The sequence below is a fragment of the Struthio camelus genome, chromosome 1, assembly GCF_040807025.1.
Source record: "Struthio camelus isolate bStrCam1 chromosome 1, bStrCam1.hap1, whole genome shotgun sequence".
Classification (NCBI taxonomy): domain Eukaryota; kingdom Metazoa; phylum Chordata; class Aves; order Struthioniformes; family Struthionidae; genus Struthio; species Struthio camelus.
The window spans coordinates 209,531,009-209,558,271 of record NC_090942.1 but is presented as its reverse complement, the minus strand read 5'-3'; the positions used below and the strand labels follow the sequence as shown (position 1 = coordinate 209,558,271).

The 27,263-nt window shown below is 36.5% G+C and overlaps 1 protein-coding gene across 2 annotated transcripts in view; it reads left to right on the top strand.

Annotated features, from left to right (window-relative positions):
• Positions 1–27,263, top strand: part of ARHGAP42 (Rho GTPase activating protein 42) — a 165,970-nt gene that overhangs the window by 13,678 nt on the left and 125,029 nt on the right. For both annotated transcript variants that reach the window (XM_068930400.1, XM_068930401.1), the window contains exon 3: positions 20,302–20,397. In XM_068930400.1, the coding sequence (XP_068786501.1) occupies positions 20,302–20,397 (96 nt within the window). The remainder of the gene's footprint in view (positions 1–20,301; positions 20,398–27,263) is intronic.

Genomic DNA, 27,263 nt, shown 5'->3' with positions numbered 1-27,263 from the left:
CCCAAGCGACTGTTTCTAGTTGAAATCTCGGGTCCAAGTCAATTTAACCCTGAAATTCCCCAGTTATATAGTCCTAATATCATAATCTACTTTACCATTTTAGTTTTCCTTCATTTGGTTCCTTTGCTTCCGTGCAAACTGAAGAGCAACTGCTTTTTTGTTTTTTGTTTTTGTTTTTTAATTCTTGTGTGATATTACATCATATTTCATACTACTTCTTCTGTCTAGTGTCTTCTCTGTGTAACTGAAATACAGCAAGTTAATATATTATTTTATTTTTATTGCCACAGCACACAGCAATGATTTGATTATTTATTTTTTTGATTCGGTTATAGTACTCTTGTCTGTTAATGCAACATAGAGTGTCCCAGTGGTAATCATCCCAGATTTACAAAAATCACATCTTTTTTTCACCAGCTTTCTGACACTTCCCAAATTTCTGAAATCATTCAGCAGTAAAATATTCATTATGCTAACTGTATAACATGATTATTGTTCTCATTGCCAATCAAAAACATTTTTGATTTGTTTTCAGTGATAAACTGCAGTCTTCAATGCTCCTTGTGACTTCAAGAGCATTACAGAAGGAAGAGTTGGTTTCATTCCTGCTTTTGTCAGTTGTCTTGAGGAATCTTTATGTATCCCTATGAACAGTGTGTTGCTTGATTAAGCATCAATCTTGGAATATTTTCTTTAATGTTTAATGTGCCCAAAGGAACTTGCATGGTATGAGAAACATTTATCTTATCCTTTTGTAAATTAAAATGGCACTTAACAACGTATTCCTACAAATGTAATTAAATATGTGAAGGTAGTCTTAGTCAGCAGAGAGCAACAACTCGTTAATCGTATGTATGTTGGGGGCATTGTCTTGCTTTAGTCTTTTAATTTCCAGCATAGCAAGCGAATGTTTTTGGGAAAGTGCTTTTGGGAAGTGGGAGAAGGGCTCAGTGCAGTGAATGGGGATAGGGGCTATGAGGGTCTGAGCCACTGGGTGTGTGGAGGTGGGGTTTCTGAGTATTAAATCCCACCTCTGGATTCTGGGCATATATAAAAATTACACTGATTGCCCGGTCCTTATTCTCTTCTTGCCTCAATCATATATCAATAAATATGGCTGTGGCTTTGGGGGGTTTATCTTCCTTAATTTTTGCCTTTGTCTACCAAAATAGTAATTTGATGTGGCCTGGCTTTTACTGTATATGTTTGTGTTGAGTACTTTGTTAAGGGGCCATTAAGTATTATGGAGAGTTTGACTTCCACGTCAGTGTCTGTAGATGACTTTATTTTAAAATAAAGATGTGCAAATATTTATAAATAAGTTAAATACTGTATTTAAAAAGTTGTTTGCATTTTTTTGCATTTTTTAAAGGTAGGAGGGAGAACTTAAAAGAGATGGTTAGTCTCTAGTACTCTCTTTGATTTTTTTGTTTTTTAACAACATAGCAATGAAGGGGTTCAGCAATTTTTGTGATGAAGTCAAAGAAATTATTCAGATTTGTACTGAAATGAAGTTGAATTTTTAAAAATGTTAGTCATCTTATACTGTGTAATATTACAGTTCTAATGAACTATCTTGTTGATATGATAAATTTTTTCATATTGCTTTGTTCATCTTCATTAAAAAATATATGTTGGCAATTTAAAGATGGATATTGAAGCTCCGTTAATTCCTTATTCATTCCAGTGTTCCAATGTAAGTATTTTATCTGTACCTGATTGAAAAATTTAGGAGGAGGGATTTGTGTGTGGGGGGAGGGGGGTAATTTTTTTTTTCCCCCCTCCTCCTATTTTGGAGTTCCAGGGCTACCACATGGAATTTTATCTCTCCAACAGCTACTTTCTGGTTCTAAAAGGATGTCAAGAATATGGAATGGTCTTTTTTTTTTTTTTTCTGTCTTTTTCCTTTTTTAAATAAAGTGATAAGACACAACAGTTACTCAGTTTCAGCAAAACATGATTGTTTCTCTGTGAAACTAATTCATTCAGCCAGTATCTTATTGTTCTTGAAATTCAAGTTTCAATTTTTATGAGGCTGTTATACTTTAGAGATGTGTCAGCATCTCTGTAGTTTTGAGAACAACCATGCAGCGTGCCTTGAGGATAGAGCTGGTCAGCTGGTAGCCCATGTTAAAGTACTCAACTTCTAAAACACATCAGATGAGTGCTTGAGGTATGTTCTCACGAAAGTGTCCCTAAATATCTTCAAATAGCCTTTTTTCAGATATGGATTTGCCAAGCCTGCTTTTAAATCCATCTATCTTGGTAGACTCCACAGCTTGCTTTGGCAGTTTCGTGGTTTAATGATGTACTGCATGTGTAAAGCTTCTTCTGTTTCCTCTGTTGGTCTTACACTTGCTGCTTGATTGTTTCGTTTGATTATGGTAATTCTGTTCTGTCAGAAATAGTAACTGTTGCTTATATGCATTGTCTGTGCTGTTCGTTTTTTAAAGACCTTTGGTACATCTTTCTCCATCTTTCTCCTTTCTTACATTTTTTTTCCCAAACACTCTGAAAAGTTCTAGTCTAGTTGGTTTCTGCTTTTAAGTTACTTGATCTGAACTTCTGATTGTCCTTTGTCAACCTTTTTTATGCCTTTTTCCATGATCACCGTGCCCTTTTTGAGAGGGATTGGCAAGAAACTTCATGCTGTGTTCAGAGTTATATATAATCAAATAATGATATTGTCTTGTTCTGTGCTCTCTTCCTCTAGTAAGCCTTGATAGTTTTGACTGTTACTGATCATTGAGTTAACGTCTTTAAAGAACTGTCTGCAGTGATTCCAAGATCTTCCCAGAGTATTAAAGCTGATGCAAATCCCATCACTGTTTGAATATAATTGAGATTTTTTTTCTATGTATGTGCATTAGTGTGTGCTTTCCAAGTTTAATTTTTGTCTATCCTCTTATTTCCCTGCCATTTTACAATGTTACAAATGAGTTACAAGATGATTTTACAATGGTACAATGTTACAGTGTTACAAGATCCTTTTCCTGCTCTTAGAGAAAATAAAGCGTCAAAGCTGATTATGAACATCTCGTTCAGCAGCAAAATATGTTACTCAATGATGACACTGTCTTTTAAACCCAATTTCCAGATTTTTTTTTTTTATGGCTCTATTAAATAGTAAGGCTCCTTTTAGGTCCAGAAATTATCTTGGACCTAAAGGAAGTGTCAATAGCTCTAATATAGAAACAGTAACTTTGTAATGCTTTTGAACTCTATCTCCTTTTGCCCTATTCCACCCTCCTTTAGAAAAATAACAACTCACAGATGGAATGTATCATTTTCTTGTCTGTGATTCTCTTTGTTATTATTGTTGCTTAACAAAAGCTTGAGTGTACAGTGTCTTGATAGCTGTCTGAAAATATTTGAAAGAATAAAATTGAGAAAAATGATTTTGAAGTTGTTAGCCTGTATTGTTTGAGGGATCTGCCTATTCACAACTCATAATTCTAATGAATTTCTATTGAACTGAATGTCTCAAAAGGTGCAGAATACTGCATCTGCAAATTACGCGTTTGGATCGGGAGAGTGAAGAATGGTTAGTGTGAATAGCTGCTGTCCAAGCAGCTACATTTCTGGAGAGTAAAACCAAAACCAATTTTACCCCCTTTGTTTATTGGAGAGCTTTTGGACTAACATATTTTTTCCTAGAAGTCATGGAGAGAAACTCAGTATTACAGCTAGCATTTGAAAATGGAGAATTAGTTCAAAGGGTTGTGTGCGGGTTTCAAGAAGAAAGGAAAATCTTTCGGGCTTCTAGACAGACCAGAAAACATGAGCCCAGGTTTTGGAAAAAGATTCTCCAGGGTTCCAAATATAGGAGGGGTGGAAACAGCATCTTGGATATCAGAGATTGCCCCAACTCTGGCAGTTTAGGAAATACTAATCGTGAAAGTGTAGTGATGTGCATTGTTAGTACATGTGCACATTTCTCCAAAGCTTTCAGAAAAAGGTTAAAATTGTTTTGGTCTTTTCCCACTTCAGAATTCATTTTTTGGATTTGTTCTCCTTTAAACATACAGTCCTAAGGAAGAATTAAATAAATCGTACTTTTCTAGGAAACAATGTATTTTAGTAATTCCACACCTAAAAAAGATGTCAGACTCTCTCCACCCTTCGAAGTGAACCGAAGAGATGGTGATGAATTATGTCTATTGCCAGATTATGGCCTTTAGGTGTACCACTAGGAATCTGGATTTTTTTGAAGAAGTCAGGATCTAGAGACTCAATGGCTTTGTTCTTCTGTTTATCTTTTAAAGTGTAAAATTCCATAGCAAAAATAGGATCATAGACCATTCTGAAAACATGTTCTGCCAAGCATGAAAGTATTTATAAAAGTTAAATTTTAGCATAAATACAAAGTTACCTAAATTATAAAACTGTTATTTGTCACTTGTGCCTATAGATACTTGTAATGCTTAACTAAATGGTCAAAGGCTATTTTTTAAAGGCTGGGTAATAAGTTTTCTGTCTATCTTTTTTTTTAGTGCAAGCTACGTATTTTTTCTCTAGTATCTCTGAGTTGATGCAGCACTCTTCATTTTGTGAACTATTTCCAATTAATAGTAGGTATATCATTCTGTTATTGTATAATGCTCACCAAAAGGAAACGCTATACCTTATATTTTTGAGGTTGTCTTTTTTACTTTGGATATCATCTATAGAGCACAGTCTTCTGCATTTAATTTTAAAATAACTTGTATCAGTGATAAGTTTTATTAGGAAGAATTTTATCAGACCCTTCTGCAGTCATGTGGACTTCAGCGACAAGGAAATATGCAGATAGCTGTACTGTTTTGTGCTATTGCAGTAAATACAATTTTGATTATTTTTGCAAGATTATTTATGCATACAGCGTGCAACCTATTCAGTTATTAAAACTTCAACTTAAAAGCCTTCAGCTTCACTTATCTGTGGGGATAAAATGAAAAACAAAACCTGACTGTCATACATGGAGTCGTGTTCTATTTTTTCATTCAGTGGCGCAAAAGCATGAGTTTTAAAATCACTTCATCAAGTAAATTTTGGAAAGCTATATACAAACTAGTAAAGCTAGCAGCTGTATAATCACTTAGCCACTGGAAAATTCAGTTCAAGAAGGATTCTTGAGCTGAAAATTTTACTCATTTTGTTGGTAAGGGAGAAGATATGATGGTTTTTATTGGACTGTGTTTTTCTTTAAGGGACGATAGGTTTAATTTTTCGTGTTGGAAGCAGACAAATAAAATGAAACGGGCAACCTGAATGTCATTATTTGAGAATTTGGAACTGTAAGTCTAAGCTTTTGTTTGACACGGTTTCTGCTTTTTCTTAAAACTCTGAATGTATTTTGGTGGCCTACAAAACTAATATGACAGTAATGTTTAATGAGGCTATTTATGTGATCTCCTATATTCTGTCTTTTGTGTTATTTGTGAATTACTATTTCCTGCATTAATCTTGAACACAATCTGTGCCAAAGTTATAAGTAATATTCCACAGTGAATTTTTTTTTCCACCCTATCCAGCCTTTATGAAAATTGACAGCAGAACTCGCAAGATTAATTTCTGTATTTGGCTTGAGGGTGCGGTAGCCAAGTTAAACTTACTAGCTCGTTGGCCGCTCTGGAGCGGTAGTGAGCATGACCAGCTTGCATTGCAGTATCTCTGATTATATCGGTGTTCTGGATTCTTGTCTATATTATGTGGATCCTAGGAGTGCTGTCTTATATTGAAAGGTGCTTGTAAAAGGATTTAGCGAGCCTGTCTTCATGAATATCTGACTTGATAAGAGATGTTTTGATATATGGTATGTTCAGGGAGCCAGAGAATCACAGCCCTCACTCAGTACATGAGCTATTACAACAGTCAACAGGGGTCATTATGGTCTGTCCAGACAGTATGTAGATTGGGGGTCCTTAATTCAGAAACAATTAACAAAATAGAATGATTTCTTTGGAGAAACAAAGTGTTGTCTCAAAGATATTTGTAAAACGATCCATTTATTACATGCTATAATTTTGAATAAACAGATCCAAAAAAATCAATTTTTCTCTCTATTTAGTGTTAATGTTTTTCTCCTCTTTCAACTAATATTTTAATGTGCTCTTTTTACTTATGTCAAGAAAGCTAACATTAACGTTTTAGGAAGAGAGTGTTTTACTTGGCTACTCCCGCAGTCCCTTGCGTAAAGCAAAAATCATGGGCTGTTCATTGATTCATATTTACTTATGTGCTTGACTGAAGATGGAACAGGATTACAGCAGACACACATTGAGCACTGAAAAGACTATCCATTGTGGCTAAGCATTTTACATGCTCGTAAGAAGAAGAAATACTGCATTTTTTATAAGATATAACTAAATAACATGTAACTAACTAAACTATGGGTTACAATGTGATGGGGGAAGAAGTGCAGCCTCCAAAATCTAGCCTCCCATATCTCTGCTCCACCACTTCAGCTCATATCACTCATTGCAAGCGATAGATGTTGTTTCCTAGAGTAACCAAACCTTTTTTTTTTTTTCCTCTACAGAGATTTCCAGTTCTCTTTGCAAAAGAACTGACGATTTCAGAACTGCATCTAGTCATAGAATTTGTTTGTTTTTAACCTTACTAAGGTTTCCCACTTTCTTATGAAACGTGTAATTTCTTGGAAATGTTCCTTTTGTGTTGAATGGAGGATAAAGGGGCCATTGCATTAAGCACTTCTGGCCTTCTGCAATGGAATCTACAGTTCCTTTAAGCTGTTTTTGGTTGGGAAAAGGGAGAGGAGAGCACGCTGAAGTGGAAATCCGGCCACCCCACGAGCTGTGAGCCGTTTGTTCCAAGCGCAGCTTCTTACAGCATGCTGGGAGAGAAATGGCGTTGTGGTCATTTCTCCAAACGACGTGAGGGAAATGCTCCAGGCACTGCATAAAAATACAGTCCTGAGGTATATGGTTAAACATCAAATTTTGCTTTATGAGTGCCTTAATCACACACAACTGCCTCAGGCTGAGAGTATACCTCTGTGTATACTCTCTATCCCAGCGTATTCTGTATCGTTCCAGAAGGAGCGTTTCCCGTTTCTGTGGGAGAAAACCTGCCTGGGCTTCCCCTGGGACCTGTATGCAGGCAGAGAGATTGTCTGTTTTCTGTGGTGCCTGCTCCCCAGAATACGAATTCTTTGAGCTTGAGATGTGGAGAGGTTACAGATTCAAATCCTACAGTTAATAGGAGTTATTGTAATTGGTAGAGTAAGAAATAAAATTCTATTGCACTTGAAAGCCAACTGAAGCATTTTACATGCAGAAATCCTATGTTGAGAGTTTTACTTTAATGTAAACTACTCCAGTTAGGAAAAGCCAAAAGTGTGTGTTTGTTTTTTAATGGTGCAAACCGTTAAAACTCTTTTGTCCAGTTTTTGCTGTAGGATGGTTTTGTTTGTTTGTTTGGGTTTTTTTTGAGATGCTTCAACCAAATTTTAGCAAGTGCCTGTTAACTAAGCAAGCATGTTTGCGTGTGGGGTATATTCCTCACTTTTTCTGAAGACTGACTTGAAAAAGCTACAGAGCACTAACGGCTGCAGCTGAGGTGCTTGGGAGTTATGTAGAGTCTGCATTAAATGGATCAAAACTAGTTTTTACATTTTAATGAAATCAGAGTTTCTTCCCTCCTTTTAGTGGAAAGCTTTGCTTTTTTAAAATTTTGTCCTCTGGAAAAAAAAGTTAAGGTTTTTATGGAGACAGGGAAGTGTGTGGAACTGCATTCTTTCCAGCTCTGGTTAGCATCTCCTGCTCTAAGGGAATGGTATTTGGAGTGATGGGCATAAAGCAGGGACCCAGAAGGGGCTGCCTAATCACCAGTTCAGGACGTAGCCTTAGGCAGTCAAGCTTTCAACATCTCCGTCTGTAAAATGGGGTAGTGGTGTTACATATTACATAGAAATACATTTATTTCAGTGTCTTTGTAGACTTGGCTTGTATGAAGGCTGAGATAATTTTGTATTCATTACAGGCCTTGGATGGTATGCAGTAAGCAATAGTGGGAGGGGAAGAGGATAGAGGAATACTGAACTCTAGGGAGAAAACAAGTATTGAATAGCTGCTGACTTTGTGACCGCCCTTGTGCTAAGAACTAAGTTAGGAAATGTTTTGGAGGAAGAGGGCGCATATAAAGTGCGTGTGTAAGCACAGCATGGAAGAGCTAAAGCTGCACGAGCAATCTTCATTGAAGCCTTTTGAGTGCTTGGCTGGTAGCCTAAATAAACTTTTGCCCCCTATTTGCTACTTAATAATGCAATTATTTTTACTGTCCAAATTTGTGCTTAGCATATATAACTAAACAAGTCCTGGAAGAATTGCAGCCTTGTAACATGACTGAAGGCACAGTGGTCCATCTCCTTGGTCTCTGGAGCAGTGAAAGATCTCTCTCCATGCATCATTGTTCCCCCGATGGAGAATATCTCGCATAGTTCAGCCGGCGGACTAGATCTTAAATGATGCAATGCAAAATCAGCTGGGTTAACTCAGCCCCCCTCCTCTGCTGGTGATTTTTAGCTTGAATAGGTGGCTCTGTATTGAGGTCGATAGAGTGCTTAACCATGCTGCTGTTCTGGCTTGTCTGTGTGTGATGACCTCCTCCTGGTAGGTGGTGGTGATCAGCTGATGGTGTATCATTCAAGCTCTTGTAGCGAGACTTGTATGCTTCACAAAAAGCATAAGAATGACTGTGCTGGGTCAGACCCAAGGTTTATCTGGCCTTATATCCTGTTTCCAGATAGAAGTGCTGTGCTGAGCGAGTTGTATTTTTTCCCTCACACACAATACTGAATGCCTAGGGTAGTGTATAAGAACAGGCAAGAATGGAGTGATATTTCCGCTGCCTCCAGCAATTTGTGCCTTGAAGATTTCCTGAGCAAGAGGTTATGCCTTTAATAGCTCTCAATGGATTTTGCTTCTGTGAACTTGTCTAATCCTATCTTGAACCCACATAAATTTTTAATATCCACACTATCCGATGGCAAGGACTTGCATGATTTAATTACTCATTTCATGAAAAAGTATCGTCTTTGTTTGTTTTGAGCTAGCTTCTTGCCAGCTTTATTAGATACCCTTTTGTTTCTACTTTGGAAGAGGCGGTCACCATTTCTGTACCATGTGTGACTTTGTAGAGCTCTTAGCGTGTGACTCCCTAGACTGAGTCTTTTGCAGGCTGAAAATTGCTAGTGTGTGTTTTCATTTCTTTAAGAAAGGTATTTCTACTGTTACCTACCCTTGTCATGTTTGTTTGTAACTTTCTCAGGTGTTTGGGGGTGGATTTGAGAAAAAAATCTACGTGTTCAAATACAGGGCTACCATGAATTGATGAAGTGCCATATATTTCTGGTATTTCTATTTTGTTTCCTTTTTTTTTTTTTTCCTAATTCCTCATAATTCCTAATGTTTGATTTGCTTTTTGTCTGGGTCTGAGCATAAAGTAATAAAACAATCTATTATAATTATTGTAATAGATGTTATAATGACGAGATCTCATTCCTAAGTGATAGCAGTCGGTTCAGAACTCATTACACATGCCATAATGTAAACAGTACTAGTACTAATGGATGCTAAGATTATGAATTAAAGGATATCACTCTGCCAGGAAGATAAGGAGAGGATGTTATCGTATATTCCTAAATCATTTAGCGACAGGAAAGTAGAACAAAATTCCAGGGTTTTAAAAGTTGAAAAAAAGTAATAAAGCAGTAAATGAAACGTGTTGAAGCCTAGTTTGTCCTTCTTAGAAGTTACTTGAATTAATAAAAAATAGACAGATTTCAGTGAAAGACACTGAATATAGTTCTTTTTTTTTCCTGCAGAAAATATGAACAGCCTGTTCTTTGAAATAGCTTTGTATATGGAGAGAAATTTAATATGACTACTACTTTTTGCAATGTTGCTTCTACTTTTTGCAATGTTTCTTATTTGTTCTCTCAAGCTGAATCAAATAAAACTGGAAAGTATGTAAGATTAAAAAAAAAAAAAAGTATTTCAGAACTGTTGAAGAAATAGTATCACATGTAAATTGGAGTTAACACCAAATGTATTTAGAACACTTGATTCCTGATTGGTGCAAGCAAGAGCTGATGTGGTGAAACAAAGATGTGCAGTTGTGCATTTCATAATTTAATTAAGCTTGTTTTGTGTGGTTGGTTTTACCCATATGAAGACGTAGATATCTTGTTAACAGACTTCAGAGTTTTGTGTACTGTGGGCAATTTAGTTTAAACCCTCAAAAGCATGTTGTAAGGCTCATAGGTATTTTCGTGACTCTCATCTCTGCATATTCTCAATACGTTTTATATTTTCATATTTTAAAGGCAGAAAAGGACTTTAACTACTGTGTTAAGCAAGTTTTCTAAATTAAACTGATGCTTTATGTTATATCCGTTCTTCCTGAGAGGTGAGAAGCAGTGAATCAGAGCTATGGTAGACTGTCAGAGTGCAAGAAACTTCTTCAGGCCAAGTTTAGTAGAGACATTTGATGCCACTCAACTTCATGGGACAAAATCCTGCCTCAGTTCTGTCCTCGCTGTCTCTAAGTGCATGTTTGACTCTGTAAACAAGAGTTTACAGATGTTCCTTGCATCTGTTTGTGTGTGCATCTGTGTTTGTAAAAATAATAATGTTGTATGCAACACTGAAATCCATGTGACTGTGATATTAGTTGTCTGATCAAAGGACTCTAATCAAGTGTTGTGTGCCTGAGCACTAAGAGCATGAAGGAATTCCTTATAGAAAGTGTTTCATTTCCTTTAAAGCAAAGTGGTAGTATTTTTTTTAATGAGCTAAATATACACATTTTATTTTACTTTTTAATTCCCTCCCTCTTCTGCTCTTACAAAACACTTTACTTTGTTGCCCAAGTGCAGAAAACTTTGCCAGGAAGAAGGGTGAGCAAAGCTTCTGTTTCCCATGACCCTCAACTCTAATGTTGTTCCAAGAGCTCACTACTTGCAAATGCCTTGATAACTGCTTTCATTCCTTTCATCCCTCCCCCTCTGTTCAGCACGCTTGAATCTGGCTGATCCTCACTCCAGCAGCTTTCTTCCTGCAACAGGGAAATCTACCTAATGTAAAAATCATGGCACATAAATGCATTTCGAGCTATACTGCAGGAATTCTTCTAGCTGGAGAGCTGTGCATTGACATCATGATAATTGCAGGGATTTGTTATTGGTTTTCTTGGAAGCAGTTTGCTTATAGCTTCATGTTCATACCAGAACTGACCTACCCTACTCTTTATTTAATTATTTTCTGAATACGCATTTTGGCAGGGAAATGTAGTAGTAGTGGGGAAATCACATCTCATTCTACACTTCTGCAGGGCAGAAGTGGCGGAACTGGTGGTGTCTGGATAGGCAGAACAGTGTCCCTTATGAATTTGTTACAACACGGGCTTTAATTATATTATCAAATCATATTGTCCTATATTGCTGTGTTTTTCTTTCACTATCTGTAAATAGGGATAGGAATTTTTGAAATGTCTCTGAATGCATCGTTAGATTAAGAACAGAGAAAACTGTATGCTTTCAAATAGTATTAAAAGACTGTCTGATGCACCGATATCTTATGTTGCACTAAGAATCTGGAATTTCCCTGTTTTTTCTGGTTTCTAGACAGGAAGTCACTTTCTGCTTTTTCAACCTCTGGCAGCATCTGGTCTTCGTTTCTCTGTCTTTCCTTTGTGGTCCTGCTCTGTCTGCTCACTAATAGCATTCTCTGTGATGTGCCAGCAGGAGTGAGAAATGACAGCAGTGAGCCTGATAAACCATGTTTCAAAGAAAGAGGGTGGGAGGAAAGACTGGCCCCGTGGATCCAGCTCACTGGAAAATGGTCACAGTATTGTGGGAAATAAACATCCATGGGGTGAAGGAAGAATGTGGAAGAACATTTAAAAAAAAAAAAAAAAAAAGCATGCGTAATCCGCAGGAGGAGCAAGAGACAGTACGTTGTGAGACAAAGCAAAATTACAGGGGAGAGAGCTTAAGAACCTAGGATGGATAATAGAGTGGTAGAAAACTATGCAGAAGTTCAAGTAAAATGATGTAGAAGAACATATGAAAACCTGAGGAAAAGAGGTTACGGGGGAAAAAAGTTCACATTTTCTAGCTTTTTCCAGCCCTTTGACTTTTCTATGTAATTTTACCTTTTCACAACCCAGGCTACTGCTTTAAACTATTTATTAAATTACAGTAGAAACAAAATAGAAATCAATTACATTTGTAAAGGGAGGAGAAACGGTGTATGTGCAGTATTTTATGGTGGCCTGGCAGTTCCATATCACTGTGTCCTTGAACTAGTTTAGGAAGCAATGTGTTGTGGTCGCCTGAAAGAAGTTATAGACTTATATCCAAGATTTTAGAGCAGCCTTGAATTACACCAAGTTAACAAAGATGCTGCTGCGCAAGGCTGATGGCAGTATTAATGTTCATATCCTTTGGTATTTGTAAGAGTTAGTGTATAACCAAGACTAGAAGAGCAGAGGATTCATGTTACGGGTCAGCACAACATCTTGTGTGTTGCCACGACTGGACTTGTTTCAATGTGCGTAGTAAGTTAGAGACCAACAAACTCTGGGTAGCTGTGGAAAGTATAGCAAAATGTATTGAAAAGCAAGAGGCTAGGGAGAAGACTGAGATACAGCCCTCAGCTGAAGCAGCTTGAATGTTTAGATAAATCATCAAACACTAAGGAGGGTCAGAAATCATTATTTAATGTGTGATATAAGCAGATATAACCTTAGCTTCTTTTCAGGTATGAACTCTAAAGAGTTCAGATCTTCCTAGGTGTGTGGGTGAGTAAGTGCTGATTTTCAATGATTTTAGAATGGAAAAAAAGCTGGGAAATCTGCTTATTTTCATGGGGATCTGTGTTTGTGTGAATACACAGTATTAAAGAAAAAAGATTTATTCTTCTCTAACCTACCTGATTCATTAAATATGGGAATCCAACCTGTGGATCTTGGACAAAAAAGCTTACTGAATAAAAATGAGCATATTTGCAAAACTTGCATTATACAAAAATGTTTTGTTAGAGTATAATTTAGAAAAATATAATAATGTGCTAGCAATAGTACTAAGTTATACTCCCAGAGACAATTTTTATAATTTCAAAAGTAAGATGAAACCAAACGCTCTCTGAAACTTTCAGCTGTATTTGTGGAAAATACTCAGAAAATTGCAATTGGTAGCAAACAGCAGTTTTCCTTTGGCTTTTAACTTTGTGATTAGTCAGTTGTAAAGGCTTTACTGTTGCATTAATTCTGTGAATATGGGTTTATGATTGGATGGCTTAGAGCCTAATAATTCCCTGTATAGTTGATTTGCTTTCTAATCAGACGCAGCAATATCTTTGAACAGTTGTCTAAAGTAAAATATTGGGAAAGAAAGGATTTTGCGGCAATGAAGTAATGAGAAATAATATACGAGAATGTGGGCTTGTTGAAACAAAACAGAATTACACCACTTAAACGTAACTTAGCAGCTTTTTGCTAGATAATACCATAACTTTAGAGAAGTGGATTTGTAGTACATGCTGTATGATGTCCTCCGGGTTGATGGCCACAGCACATAGTGTAAGATCAGTGTAAGTAAATATTCTTGGTTACATCTTCATTCTTCCACATATTTATTACCATGCAAAGTCAAAATGACTTGGTCATTGTATATACTTTACAGTTTAGCATACTAAACTAAAATTATTTTCTTATTCTCTTGTGTGAATAAAATTAAGTTGCCACATCTCCAGACTGGGTGAGATCGGGGGGAGATGAATAGTGAAGAAGAGGGAGGAAACATTATGAAAGGGGAGGAAACATTATGAAACATCCTTTCACTGTATGATTTTCACTGAATGATTTTATTAAGGTAGCAAGTTTCAAGTAAAATGCAAATGTAGCCAAAAAAAAGTTGTCATCGAACTACTTTGTTCCGTTCTGGGGTGTCTGCTTCAAGAGTATTTAAGATCCAGTGCTTAACCATAGAAAATGTGAAGAATATTCAAAGTGCTTTAAACGTTTCTATGAACATTTGAATGCCCCAATGAAAGGAAGTTGGGACTTAAAAATATTAGAATGAATAGCTGTGAATTTTATATAAGATGCATACATAGCTCTTGCATCACACTGTTAAGTAAGGGGGATCCCGTTGCCCTTAAAGAAGGGGATTTCTGTGTGTGTATAAGAATGAGAAATTAATTTGTGCACTTTTCTCATGGACACGCTCATGGCTAAGAAAATGACACTCAGGAATTTCAGACTGCTATAGTGTTTTGTTTAACCCCGGAGGGATACAGTAATGCATGGAATACGTGTTGACATGTTCCACGATGTCCTTTCCCTAGAGGTTATGAGAAAGAAATCAGCTTCCCTCAAATTGAGAGCGAAATGTTGAGGTGGAAAAGTCGCGTGGGATTGTTGGGGGTGAGGGAGTGTTTATTTTAGTTGTGTACTATTGCTCCATGAGTTGCAAGCTGGCAAGGAATGTGGACCAGGGAAGCTAGGAAATACAGGGATAAAGAGTTCATTGATAGCAACAACGAAAGACTGTGTCAGTACAGAGGAATGACCCTTGTGCCGCACAGTCCTTGGCACTGGCCACGTTATTCTGGATCCCAGTGTGGTCTTTTCTTGTGGCTTCTTTAGAAGGCATTAGGGCAAGGGGCCAGCAGCGGTCCCTCTGCCCCTGCAGCACGCAGGCGCTCTCCTCTGCCGTCCTGCTGTGGCCTGCCAGCTGAAATCCTGCAGCAACTTGGGAAAAATGTGGTAGCTTGTAAGAGGAGGGTGTGCGCTTTTTTTTTTTTTTTTTTTTGAATGACAGTCAGAAAAGTTATTTTGATCTGCAGATTAATTCAGCTCAGAAATAAAGAATAACTTCTAAAAATAGAAATGCCATGGATGGTATTCTGTGCAGTGGTATTGGCCACGGACCATGTGCAGTGGGAAAGACTCTAGTGCATTAACATGCATTTTATATTGCTTTCTAAGCATAGTTGATGTGATCCTGCCCTGGTGTATTATGACGCTGGTGATTTATTAGGCTGGGGTTCCCAGTTCTGGTAGCAAAACCCAGAATTCTTTTAACAAACAGTTGAAGGAATGAATAGCACTTTTGAGACAAGTGCCAACATCCCTATACTCAGTATTGCTTTTTGGGGGAATCTGTAAGCCCTTTGCATGTCCCCTCATTTGGGTTGACACACCATAACGTAGATTATGCAAATAGCAGTTTTTCTGTAAGTGGTAGTTAGCTACCTATGACAGTTGATTTTTTTTTTTCGTCCCCACCACCCTCCCCCCCCCCTTTTTTTTTTAAAGCAAGACAGTAGTGAGTGATGATAAGTGGAAAGAGGAGAAAAATGTGAAGAAAATGCATTTTAGTGGAGCTGTCTGAATTAAGATCAACAACTGTGATACTGGGATTTTTAATGAGAAAGCCCTTAAGACAGGAAGCAATTTGAAATATAGCGGTGATATATGCAATCTCGTATGATCAGTGCTTTTAGGTGCTTAATCGTTCATATTTCCTAGATACAACCATATTGCCAGCTGCTGTGTTTCCAGTCTGTGATGTGGAAAAGGGTGTCCCACTGTGACATGTTCTAGTTGCAATCAAATTGACTGTAGCAAAGGCAGAAGCTGTTGAAGTTGAGCACTTCTCAGTGGGGCGTTCTTGTTCCTCCAGCTTATTTCTGGCTGTCAGTATAGCTTGCCTCCTTGAAGTTCTCTTTCATATAAAATAACAAAACCAAGGTAATTCCCGGTTCATCTTCACAGCAAAGCAGCATATAATACATCACACAATGTTTAAGGAGGCGCATACCTCATATTTTCCGGGATAAATAATATTTTAAAGATTTATATTTGCAATACTGAAAGCCTCCCCTCGCTTTTTTTATTTTACTTGTATGAATATTTTAAACCTTTCCTTGCTTCTGTCTTTTGGTGTAGTAGTAGCACTGCAAATCATGCTCATAATAGCTGCTGTTTTACAGTAAAAGCATCTCTGTTGTAAATCTACTTTTTAAAGTGTTTATGTAACTTAGGCAGAAAATTGTTTATAGAATAGGAGTTGTCTGTGAAATCAGGAAAAATTATTTGTAATGCAGTTAAAAAATTAGTGAACCATTTTCAGGTATTGAGAAGGAGTAAAAGTCAATGAGATAGAAAAATGATTATCTGCATTTTAGCATGTCATTTTGTGAAGTGCTCTGGCAATATCACTCAGTACCAGCTGTGTTTTATTTCTGTGTATGGGAGCTGCTTAGTGCTTTGTTGTTGGGCTTGGGTAGCTGATGTTTTACAAAGCCTGTATTTCAGTGTATGACCAAATGAGGAAACTCGTAAAGCACAGTACCATAGTGCATGGTAGAGGAAACAAGCAGTCCAAAGGTTTGAAACAGCAGAGGGGACCATTCTTGGTCTCCTTTCCAGCCTTTAACTGTCCCCAAAATTCAACTGACTGACTAATTGCCTGTAATATCCTGTCAGATGAGCCACCACCCCTCTACTTCTGCTGTTTTTGAAGCCATATAGTAATATTTAGCTTTGTTTCAGATCACCAGGTGTGCTGCTGTTACAGTTTTAACCAGAGCATCTATTGTTTGAAGACCATTTTATTGTGCTCCAGCTTATGCTCAGGGGTTGATTTGGCCATGCTTAATCTTCTTGCCAGGTTTCAGCTGCAGTTTTTCTTTATTAACCTAGTGACACCAAGTTTTATGATGGTGATTGACATCAGTCAAGAAGAATGTTGGTTATTAGAACTCCATTTGCTAAAGAAGTCATCTTTTTAGGTAAAACAGGTGGAGAGGCTTTGGCTCTGACGTATCTGTTGGGAATAGTTTCTTGTATGCTGTTACTGGGGTAGGGATATCTTTTGCATGTTCATCAAGCAATTGTTTTGAGAGCTTGTTTGATTCCTGTGTAGATGCCTTGGGCTTCTGTTCTTCCAGTGGGCAGACTGGTGAAAATAAACAGCCTTCTTGCTCCGGGGGGGGGAAATAGCTTGAACTTACTAACTTTTAAAAATCTTCTCAAGTTTCCTTGTCTGTGGAACTTGATCCTTATTGTGAAGGGCTGTGTCAAAACTAACACGCTCCTTTTTTTAGGTGGGGGGTCCTTCAAGCAGTGGCATCCTCCACTTGATTACTGTGTTGCAATGTATTGTCCTCTCCTCCTCAAGGCTCCGTATAAGTATTTGTTTTATAATCTGTTTAACAGCTCCGGGACAAGAATGTCAAAGAACAATTCTAGTAATGCAAAGGGACTACATCATCTTAATTTTTTCATCCTGTACCCAGCAGGTCTTATCGGAAACCTAGCATAAATTAGTATATTACAAGTCCAATTAAGTCCCTATTTTTTAGCAGTTTGAAATGAACTGAGTCTTTAACCACTTCTAACACAGTTTCTTCCCATATTTATATTGGACAAGTAAAAAAATGTAAAAATGTTTAGTTCAGGAGGAAATGGTTTCCACTGTAGTAATGTTTCCTGACTTCTCTGTAACTTTTCAGAAAAGATGATGGCTTTTACTATTCTTTTATTAGTGTCCTGATACTGATATTTGTTATTATATATCCATATTCAATACCAGTATAATATTATTTGTGATTAAGCTGCGGTTATCCTTTCTTGGCTGCTAGACGTACTGTAATATATTTCTGAAGATAAGTTTGAAGACAATGAGAACAGTTTGCCTCTGTCAAAACTCAAAACAAAAAAAAGTCTTATTAGTCAGTTGACTTGATTCATCCTTTATTAAAATTGGCAACTCCATCTCAGTTATCTCCCTCCACTAACTATAAACAGTGTCAATGATTACTCTTGACTGTGTGCCTGACTAAACTGAACTGAATCCGGCTTTGGAACTGGGGAAAACAGGAAAGGTAGGGGGCAGGTGAATACTGCTGGGGAAAAAAAGATGTTGGCAGAAGACAAAACGGCCCATTAGAAATTAAATTCCCCACTCTGGCAACTGAAGGATATCAAGCTGTATTTTTACTTTTTTTTCCTGGCGCACAGAAAGGATAGTCTTTTTGAGTGCCTGCAGGACGTGCACACAACATTAAAGTTATCGTTGAGACTTTTTGTGCAGCCATCGTTCCCCCAGGGAATAGACTTGTACTGTCAGTCAATAAAGCTGATAAGCTTTTTATAGTAACTTAGAAGATCAATTGGCTCCGCTCCAAAGAGAGTTTCTATCCTGGGCTGAGTGAAATATGGTGTCCATGTGGACTCCACAGAAAGGGGGAGATGAAAATCAAGACATACATGTTAGAATTTGAGTAAGAGTGACTCTTACAATACCAAGTACCTTGCAGATCGTAAAAAGGCGATTTGCTCGGGTTGGTGATTTACTGTCTTACATCTGGAAGGAGCAAAAAGCACTGAGGTCTCTCAGGGATGTCAGGACTCAGGGATATAAGGTGATATATAACATTTTGTAAAGCTGAACAAGGAGTCTGTCCCTTCCTTCTGCTCTTTTCATTTCTTGTCAGGCCAGGGTAAGATGCTAGTGTTATTATTTGCCTCTTCTTGACTGAAGAGGCAGCGGATCTTAAATCTGGTTTAATTCAGTGTTGAATCTTTGGATGCCTTTATCTCTCAAAGGAGGCCTGCTTATTGCGCAACCGGTCCTCTATCTGGGACTAGACAGTTTTGTAACTGAGTAAAGTGATGATACTCCTAAGCAAGAAGTTGATAAAAAGAACTAATTCCATGGCTGTGTTCAAATTTGGTAGTTTGGCTGCAGTGTTGAGCCCTGAGTTCTTACAGAATAACTCTCTGATAGGCCTAGGAGGCTGACCAAGTAAGTTGATAAGTTTCTGTGGAAGAGTATTTTTAATATGTTCAGGTAAAGTTAATTCCGTACGAAGTCTCTAAATTAGTATCATAGGAAACATCTTGCCTTGGGACTTCACCTTACTCTTTGCAACACTGAACAGCTTTAATCTCGATAGGAAGTCTAGAGTTTCTCAGCTGTTAGATAGGTCTTACAGCGTCAGAAATCTCCAAATGGGATCATTTTGTATAGTTTTATAAAATGATGTAATGAGCTTTGTACTTTTAAGTATAATCTTCAGACCCACGATTTCCAAGTTAGGATAAAGAAATATGCCTCCTTTAGGTTTAAAACATACAAGCATTAGCGGTCTGGTTTGTTAACAGAGTGAAACAGATATCAACATCTGTATATGACTAATCCAGGATATAAAAGGGTGACTCCACCTTACATTTTTTATCATTCTTTTTCCTGTTCCTTGACATTTGTGTCTGTTAATGGAAAGCATAGTATATTTTGAGAACAATAAGTGTAAGATAAGTAAGGAAGTCAGGAATATACTGTAATGGAATTATAGTTATCAGACAGGTTCACCTGGCAGTTTAAATCTGTTGCATCACTGTAATTCCATTACAAGTGTCAGTATACTATGAAAGACAATGTCTGTCATGGATAAAAACAGAATTTATGTACAGAATTATCTGACTGCAGATGTAAGAAAGCTTCAACATAGTGACTTCTGTTCATCCAAAGAAAATACCAAAATTATTATTTTGCTTAGTTATTAAAAAATGAATAAATCATGAAAAGTATAGTTGGAATATGCTTTTAAAAAGAAAAGATGGAAGACATTACTTTGATATCTTTTAACTTTTAAATATTGTAAATAGTTGCTAAATAATTATTATTGATGGGGCTCACAACTTTATTTAGAGGAAGTTTGTTTTTTAAACTTAAAACAAAATTAACTTGAACAGAAATGTAATAGCTTCTGTAGTAGTTTTAATTTTTTTAACCTTATACCAAACTTAAATATTCAAAGGTGCAGTGGCCTGTAAGTGGAAGCAGAGGAGACTCCTTTCCTTGGAGTGGGGGAGAATCCTTTCCTTTTTTCATGATGCTTATCAAAAAGATACAGAATTTGTTTACCATTTCTTTATGTTGTAGCTATTTATCAGATAAACATATGGAATTCCTTACTAACATGAGAAAAATTTGTTCATGTCTATATTTTCTAAAGACGGGTTGTTGTTCTCTGTTTGGACTGATGTGCTCTGTAGCTGCATGTAAAAATAATTAATAGGAGACTGAGACAGTTTTTGACTCACTTGCTGCCCACCAGCCAGAGGCCAATATGCAAGCAAGTTTGTCTGACGTTGACATTCTTGAATCTGAACGTTGTAAACAGAACATGTGAAACCTTGCTCCTAGTGAAATGGTAGTGAAGTAATTCTGGATTTCTCTCTCTCTTTTTTTTTTTTTTTTCTCCTCTCTTTCTTGAATTTTAGATTTATCCATGGCAGTGCAAAAATTCTCACAGTCTTTACAAGATTTCCAGTTTGAGTGCATTGGAGATGCTGAAACTGATGATGAAATTAACATTGGTGAGTACCGCTGTGCTCTGGTTGCAGTAACATTTTATGTTGTTTCTTATATATTTGTTAAAACTTTTATAATGGGGCAGTTAACTGTTCCAGCTTTAATGGGACTTATAACAAATACTAAAAGCTTTCAGTAAGCGGAGGCCATGCAAGATTTGAAGAATACACAGTGAAATATTGTGTCTTCGTGACTTAGCTTGGTTCATGGTCGTTCAAAATACTGTTGAGTCAACTGTGAGGGTTCTAAATTCTGCTACTATTTTTGAGTTGCAGCCAGTTTTCTTTGGGATGCAAATGTCCTGTGAAATAGCCTGGATCCGGGTGGGGAGGGAACAAGTAAGATGCAGGAAGTATTTAAGAGTCTAAAATAGAAAAGTTTTCTTTACAACTTGTGCATTCCTAAGTATTTAATTGTTTGAGATGTGCCCAGTAAAATTTACTAGGGGTTTGATGTTCTGTTTCTGTGCACACCCAGAACTTCTACATTTGCAGAGCTGAATAGCTCAGTGTATCTTGAACACTGCTCTCTCCAGTAGCCTCAGAATATTCCATTCCCAGCAGGCCTAATCCTGGAAGCATATCCTGGGCATACACCTTGTTCAGCTCTGTGGGTATTTGTGCCTAACAATTCAGAAATTCTGCTAATCTTTATTCAAAAGCATTGCTGCAAGAGGAAGCAGTTACAGTGATGCTTACAGGCAGTAGCACAGCAGTGGGAGCCTTCAGCTCCCTCTTATGAGAGACTGGAATTCTCTTCTTCTGAATTCTGTCTTCCAACTGAGGATGTCCAATACCACAAAGCTCCCTTGTCTCTCCCAAATATCTGTGAGGAAGAAAGGTGTTTGATAAACAGTAGTTACTTGTAAAAATAATTAATTTGGCAATACAGAGGACATGAAGTATATAGGACTTGAATATTTAAAAAAAAAAAAAAAAAGTCTTCATAATACAGAGAGGAAACAGAGATTTGGGCTTTTCCAAGTTTCTTTCTTATGTAAACTATTTAAAGTCTCCTCTCCCTTCAGTATTTCCCTTCTTGTGGTTGAATTACCTAATCATTGAAGAAAAGGTCTAAGGTTTCTTGCACAGCCAAGATGAAGATTGCCTATTCCTCATTTTATTACGATATGATAGTTAGGAAGCTGTCCTCGAGTACGGCTGGAAATGTACTGGGTCACTGTCTTCCTCTAGGCTTGTTTGGGGGGTGAGGAAGGGCAGGGGGGGAGAGCAACCAGCCTTGTTCCTCCCTCCAAACTGCCAGTGATGAGCATAAATCCATGAGAGATGATGTTTCAGATATGTTCCCATGATGAAAGCTTTATTGGATCTCAGCTTGCCGTATTTTACTTCCATAATAAAGGAAGTCATTTGTCTCCTGTTGTATGTTAACTTATATGTGTAGTTTGGAGATAGAGATTACTTGCCTGAAGCCACATGCTGAAAAGTTAGAGACTATTATACTGTCTTCTAACGCTTGATTCCTTTGTTATCTTTACCCTAAGTCCTTAAAACTTTCCTCATTTTGCAGGTATGCTTTTTTCCAAAGTAAAAACCTTTTTTCTTAAAGAGGTAAAGTACAGATTTTATACTTTCTGTAAAAAATAAATAAATAAATAAATAAAGGGGGGGGAGGGAGAAGTGCAAAGAAATGAAAACATTGAGCCATTGAGCTGCTCCTATTCAGGCATAAAACAAAATGCATTCTTCAGATTATCAAACTTGGAAAAGTTATCAGCCCAAAAGGGATGATTTGGTTTTTTTTTTTCCTTTTACTTCGGGATAAGAGCTAAAGATGCAATTTATGATCAAAATGATTTGAGTTGCCCGACTTATTAGCTGGGGATATTCAGTCTGAGCTAAGATGCTTGACTAATTTTCTCTTTTCAAACTGCAGCTCCTTCAAATGCAAAACTGCATAGCATTACAGTTGTTGCAAAATTTGTGTGCTCAGCGTCATGGCAGTACTTAGGAGAGAATACTTACATATTAATGATTGTTAGGCAAGACCAGTTGACACAGTGGCATTAATTTAATAGTTTTCTATAGTAAATATGGGCTTACTGATTCAAATGCACGTCATGTTAATTGAAGTGAAACTTCTTTGTGTGTATTAGCAAACCAATAGAAGAACTAAGAGCCAACTGATACCTGGCAGAGCTTTAAAAATGCCTTTGGGAAATTTCTCCTAGGGAGCGACAAAGAACCAGAATAGAATAGTCAGTTTTTAGGATGAGAGGGTACTAGTTCTTGGTTCCTCAGTTTTTTAAATTAAGGCAAATGTTCAGTCAGCTAATAAAGTTTTTATTCCTTTTAAAAAATCAGTAACTAGAAAAATTATTGAGATGATAAAATGGGAAAAGGCTTTAAAATTTCTTAGAGAGTGTGCCAGTCATAACACTGCTGATATTTAGAGGTTATATATTTTTACTAATTGGCAGGTGAATGGATTAATGTTCAGAACTGATGCCACTGAAATTAAGTAGCACAGTTAAAAGCCTTGCAGTCTAGTGCCACTGTACAACTCTTGAACTGTCAGCGACTTTGAAGGTTTCTTTTTTTTTAAAAAAAATTTCATTTGCTCAGTTGATTGGTAAGATTACATTTTGAAAATTGTAAATCTGATTTTTTTTAGTTAACACCTGCAGTAGATAGTTAATGTACTTCACACAAACTAGTTTCTCAAATAGCAGCACATACTGATACGATACCATTATATATCTGAAAGTTGGTATAGAAGTATAAGAGGGGTATCGTATCCCGGAAGACAGGATAGTGTTTGTATGTGAATTTTATTCCTCTATAAATTTTAAAGCTTTCAAAATGTAGAAAGGCATTCTTGTCGAGGGCCATGAAGTACTATATTCTAATTTACTGAATGCAGCACTTTTCTGTTATGCTCTGTGATTTATTGCTGAATAATTATATATTACAAATGAGTCATGTGTATGTACTCTTTGGCATTCTGCATATGATTTCTTGTCTGGTATCTTTCGCATATTTTATGCATTTAAACTGAATCTACAATATCTCAGAGTTGCATGTTCTTCTTGGATTTGGTCAGTAACTTTTTTAAAGACATAAGGGGTTTGCATTTAAAATGAGGTGATTGAGGACAAGCAGAACTTTCATTTTACTGGTAAGCTAAATGTAGAAAAGACGAGGCATTTTATTGTTTGGACATTAAACAGGCATTTAAAACTATTTAGGAGAAAACAGAGTTCATGAAACTTGACAGCTGATTTATTTCACTTGGAGCTTCAAAGAAGGGATTTCTAGCTTCTAAAGAAACCATTGCCTGATGGATTGTCATGTGCATCAAAGCAGCTTATAAGAGTAAAAGGTAAACTGACAGGAATCAAATCCAAGTCTAACACAGTTTGAATGATACCATGTGCTTTTTTAGGATGAGCCTCAATTTTTAATCTCCCTAAAGCAGTGACCTAGAATTTGTCCATGCCCCAGCAAGCTAGACGTTTGCTCATCATCAGAGACAGCTTTGTGTAGATGAATGCTGCTCTTTGGGCCTCCTTCTGCCTTCATCGCCTGTTCCTTTATCATATCTTCAAATTGTGCAGGCCAGTGGGAAGTTTTACCTCAGTTTCCAGTGATACTCTGTTATGTTTTTGTACATAAGCTCCGTACATATATGGTGTTTAATACAGTGATTACGTTCTGAAGATTATAAAAGATTTCTGTTACAGGCTTAGTGTTGGAAACCCACCCTAGTATGACCTTCTGAACAAGGTCAAGCCTGAACAAGGAATTCTTATGTCAGAATTTCATCTTTCTAGTAAAAAAAAAAAAAAAAAAAAAAAAAAAAAGATGCGAAAAACTGGATTTAAGTAACTCAAATTGTTTTACTAAACCTGTTATCAAAGCCAGAAGTTACTGAATTTTTCACTCTTAAATCCGTGATTCTAGACAGTCTGACCTTGGGGGAAAAAAAACTTTTTGCTAATATATTTCTTTCTTGCTTTAGTGTGCAGCTTTGCCTTTTTTTTTCAGGACAAAATGGCACCATTCCGAAAAATGCTGAAAAGAAAATGTAAAATATTATTGGGAAAATATTGTGTATAGTGTCTCAAATTTTTCCTGAAAGTTGAAATGCACAGATTTGAGTTTTACCAGGAATGTCACTTTAAAAAAAAAAAAGAATCTGCTTCCTTTTTGAAAAGAAAAACTCTGCTAATTTAGAAAATTTATTTTATATAGAATTGATTTGAAAGTAGAAAAATTATTTTTACAACATAGGTGGGTGTATATACGTATGTATTTACAACACAATGTTGTGGGTGCATCGTCTTCGCATAATTTTTGTGTAATTAATCAAATAACTTTTCAATTATTACTTCAAAAAGTATAATTTTAATTTTTTTCAAAATTTAAATACGTTAATAAGGGCTTTTTCCTTACCGATAACAAATATTTGGAACTGAGTTGATGGTTTCATGAGCATTTTGTTTTGAGTTTTTTGGTTGGTTTTGAAGGCAATAGCGGAGTTGACAACTAAAAGCACCATCATTTTTTGCTCTTCTTGCCAACCTGAGCTATAATAATAGCCTTCAGTTTAATTTGTATTTTCTGCAACCTGTGCATTTTTAGACACTCTTTTTATACAGATCATCAGTTCAATACACAAATCATACAAAATGTATGAAAAGTAATTTTATTTTTTAAGCTTCAAGACACATTCTGCATGCACAGAATTATGATAGCATTCTTAGTATTTACACCAATCTATCTAGTATTTAATTTACTAGCTTATTTACTTTTTATTTCTTCTAATTCTCTTCTTTCACTAGTAATTTTTAATGTTTTTTTTATTTTTTTAGCAAATATTTCTTTTATAGAAGAGATGATCTTTCTTGAAGAAAAATGTGTGTGTCTATTTGTGACCGTATAATATATTCCTGTATTCTTTCCACATTATTACAATTTATAAAAATTTACCTAGTTCTCTTTATAGAAACTTTAAGATTTATTGTATTCATTTTAGAATCAGGCATTTTGTGCACAAGTTGTAACATATTCTCCTTTCTTCCATGAATAAGCAGGCTTACTGGTTCCTCAAATCAAATACGACCTGATTTTTGTAAAATTTTGAACATCAAAGGATTCATACTATAGCCTTTTCAGATTTGCTAAGATCTGCCAACAAACTGGGTTTGAGAAACAGTGCCTCCCGGCTTTACTAGCTCTTTCATTTAAAAATAGAGTCTCAGCAACAGTTGTTAGTGTTGTCTCTTGCTCCGTTTCGAGGTGCGCGTGGCAGCATGTGATCTGCAGCATTGCAAGAGCTGTAATATTGCTAATTGGTATGAGAACATGGATATTAGCTCCAGTGACATGTGATCCAACTAAGCTGTAATTTTTTGTGCAGTTGAAAAGTTATACAGGAAGTGACATCTGTGAAACAGCAAATAACACAATGAATGATAGTGATTAATTAATACAATTCCAAAAGGCGTTTAATGAAGGCTTGATACAAAGTTTCTTTTTAACATACACAGAAGAAAAGAGGATATCTGGATTGTAGGTGACGCAGATGAAATAGCGTAATAAATATTACTCAGTACAGTTCTATCATTGTTCTGTCTTGTTTCTCTAACAAGGTCTTGCCTGTTTGGTATCGGGAATAGTTATAAGTTGGTATGATGACTAGGGTAAGACTGTGCTCTTCAGAATTAAAAGTAACCAAGAAAAATAAATAAATTCTGTTTTTTCTTTTTAAGACCTCCCATGGCAGGATAAAATCAAACGTTGGCCATGGCAGCATTTTACTTTAATATCTGTTTTTCATTAGTCCGTGCTATTTCAGAAAAAGCACTGAAAGATAGGTATATTTTTCTGTGTGGCTGCTAGTTTTCTTTTTTTTTTTTTTTTTTCCTGTAATCAGAAATGGTTTCAGAGTTGTATTATGACAGATGTTTCAAATAGCATCGGATGTTCAGTTTAGAAATGCAACAGGATTTTGAAGCGCTGTAAAATCATTATTATTAATTGAGCCGCAAGGAATAGGTCAGATGTTCTAAAAGATGTTACCTTCCTGTGTTGGAACAGAGTTCTCTCCGTGCTGCTAGCAGTTGGGGCTCGTGATCTTTGACTCACCTCTGAAATCATTAATGAGACGATAAAATTACTAGTAGCTAGCCATCTGCAGAACTGTTAATTCACTAGGCAATTATGTTGTATATAGCAGCTTAATTGCAAGCTGAACTTTCAAAAATCAGCTAAAACGTTGGGGATGGAGAAATTTTTTTTAAAGAAAGAAAGATTTTTGTTAGAACTGCTGTGTTCTTAAGGCTCTCTTGTTTGAGTTGAGCAAGCATGCCAGAAGCTCACACTCTTCTCCTCTCTTTTGCTTATACTGTGCATCTACATGGCTAATGCTTTCAACTTAGCTGCTGTGTGCCCTGTTCAAGAGTTTGTTAGAGGATAAGCAGCAAGTAGAGTTCTGCGTTGGGAATTTTGTGTCTAAAACTGTGCAGATAAAAGAAAAATTCAGAAGGTTCCCCCACCTCTTATAGTAGTTTAAAAGGTTAATAGACTTTTAAATTAAAAGTGCCAATTTCCATTTTTTAAATGGAATAGACTGTGCATAAAATGCTCTATTAAAAAAAAAAGAATATTATGGGAGCTTTATGCCTGCATAAAGTGTGTGGAGGCAAATCTTGACAGATGGACAATGCAATCTCCAAGTTGGAATGCAACCTCTTTTGGAGCCACTTGAAGGTAATCAGGAATGTAGTTGCCAAGCTGGCCATGATTTCATGCTACTATATCTCTATTTTATTTATTGTGCAGTGGCTTTTTGAGGTTCCTGGGTGTTTCACAATTAACTTTTTAACCCTAGCCACTTAACAGTCTGA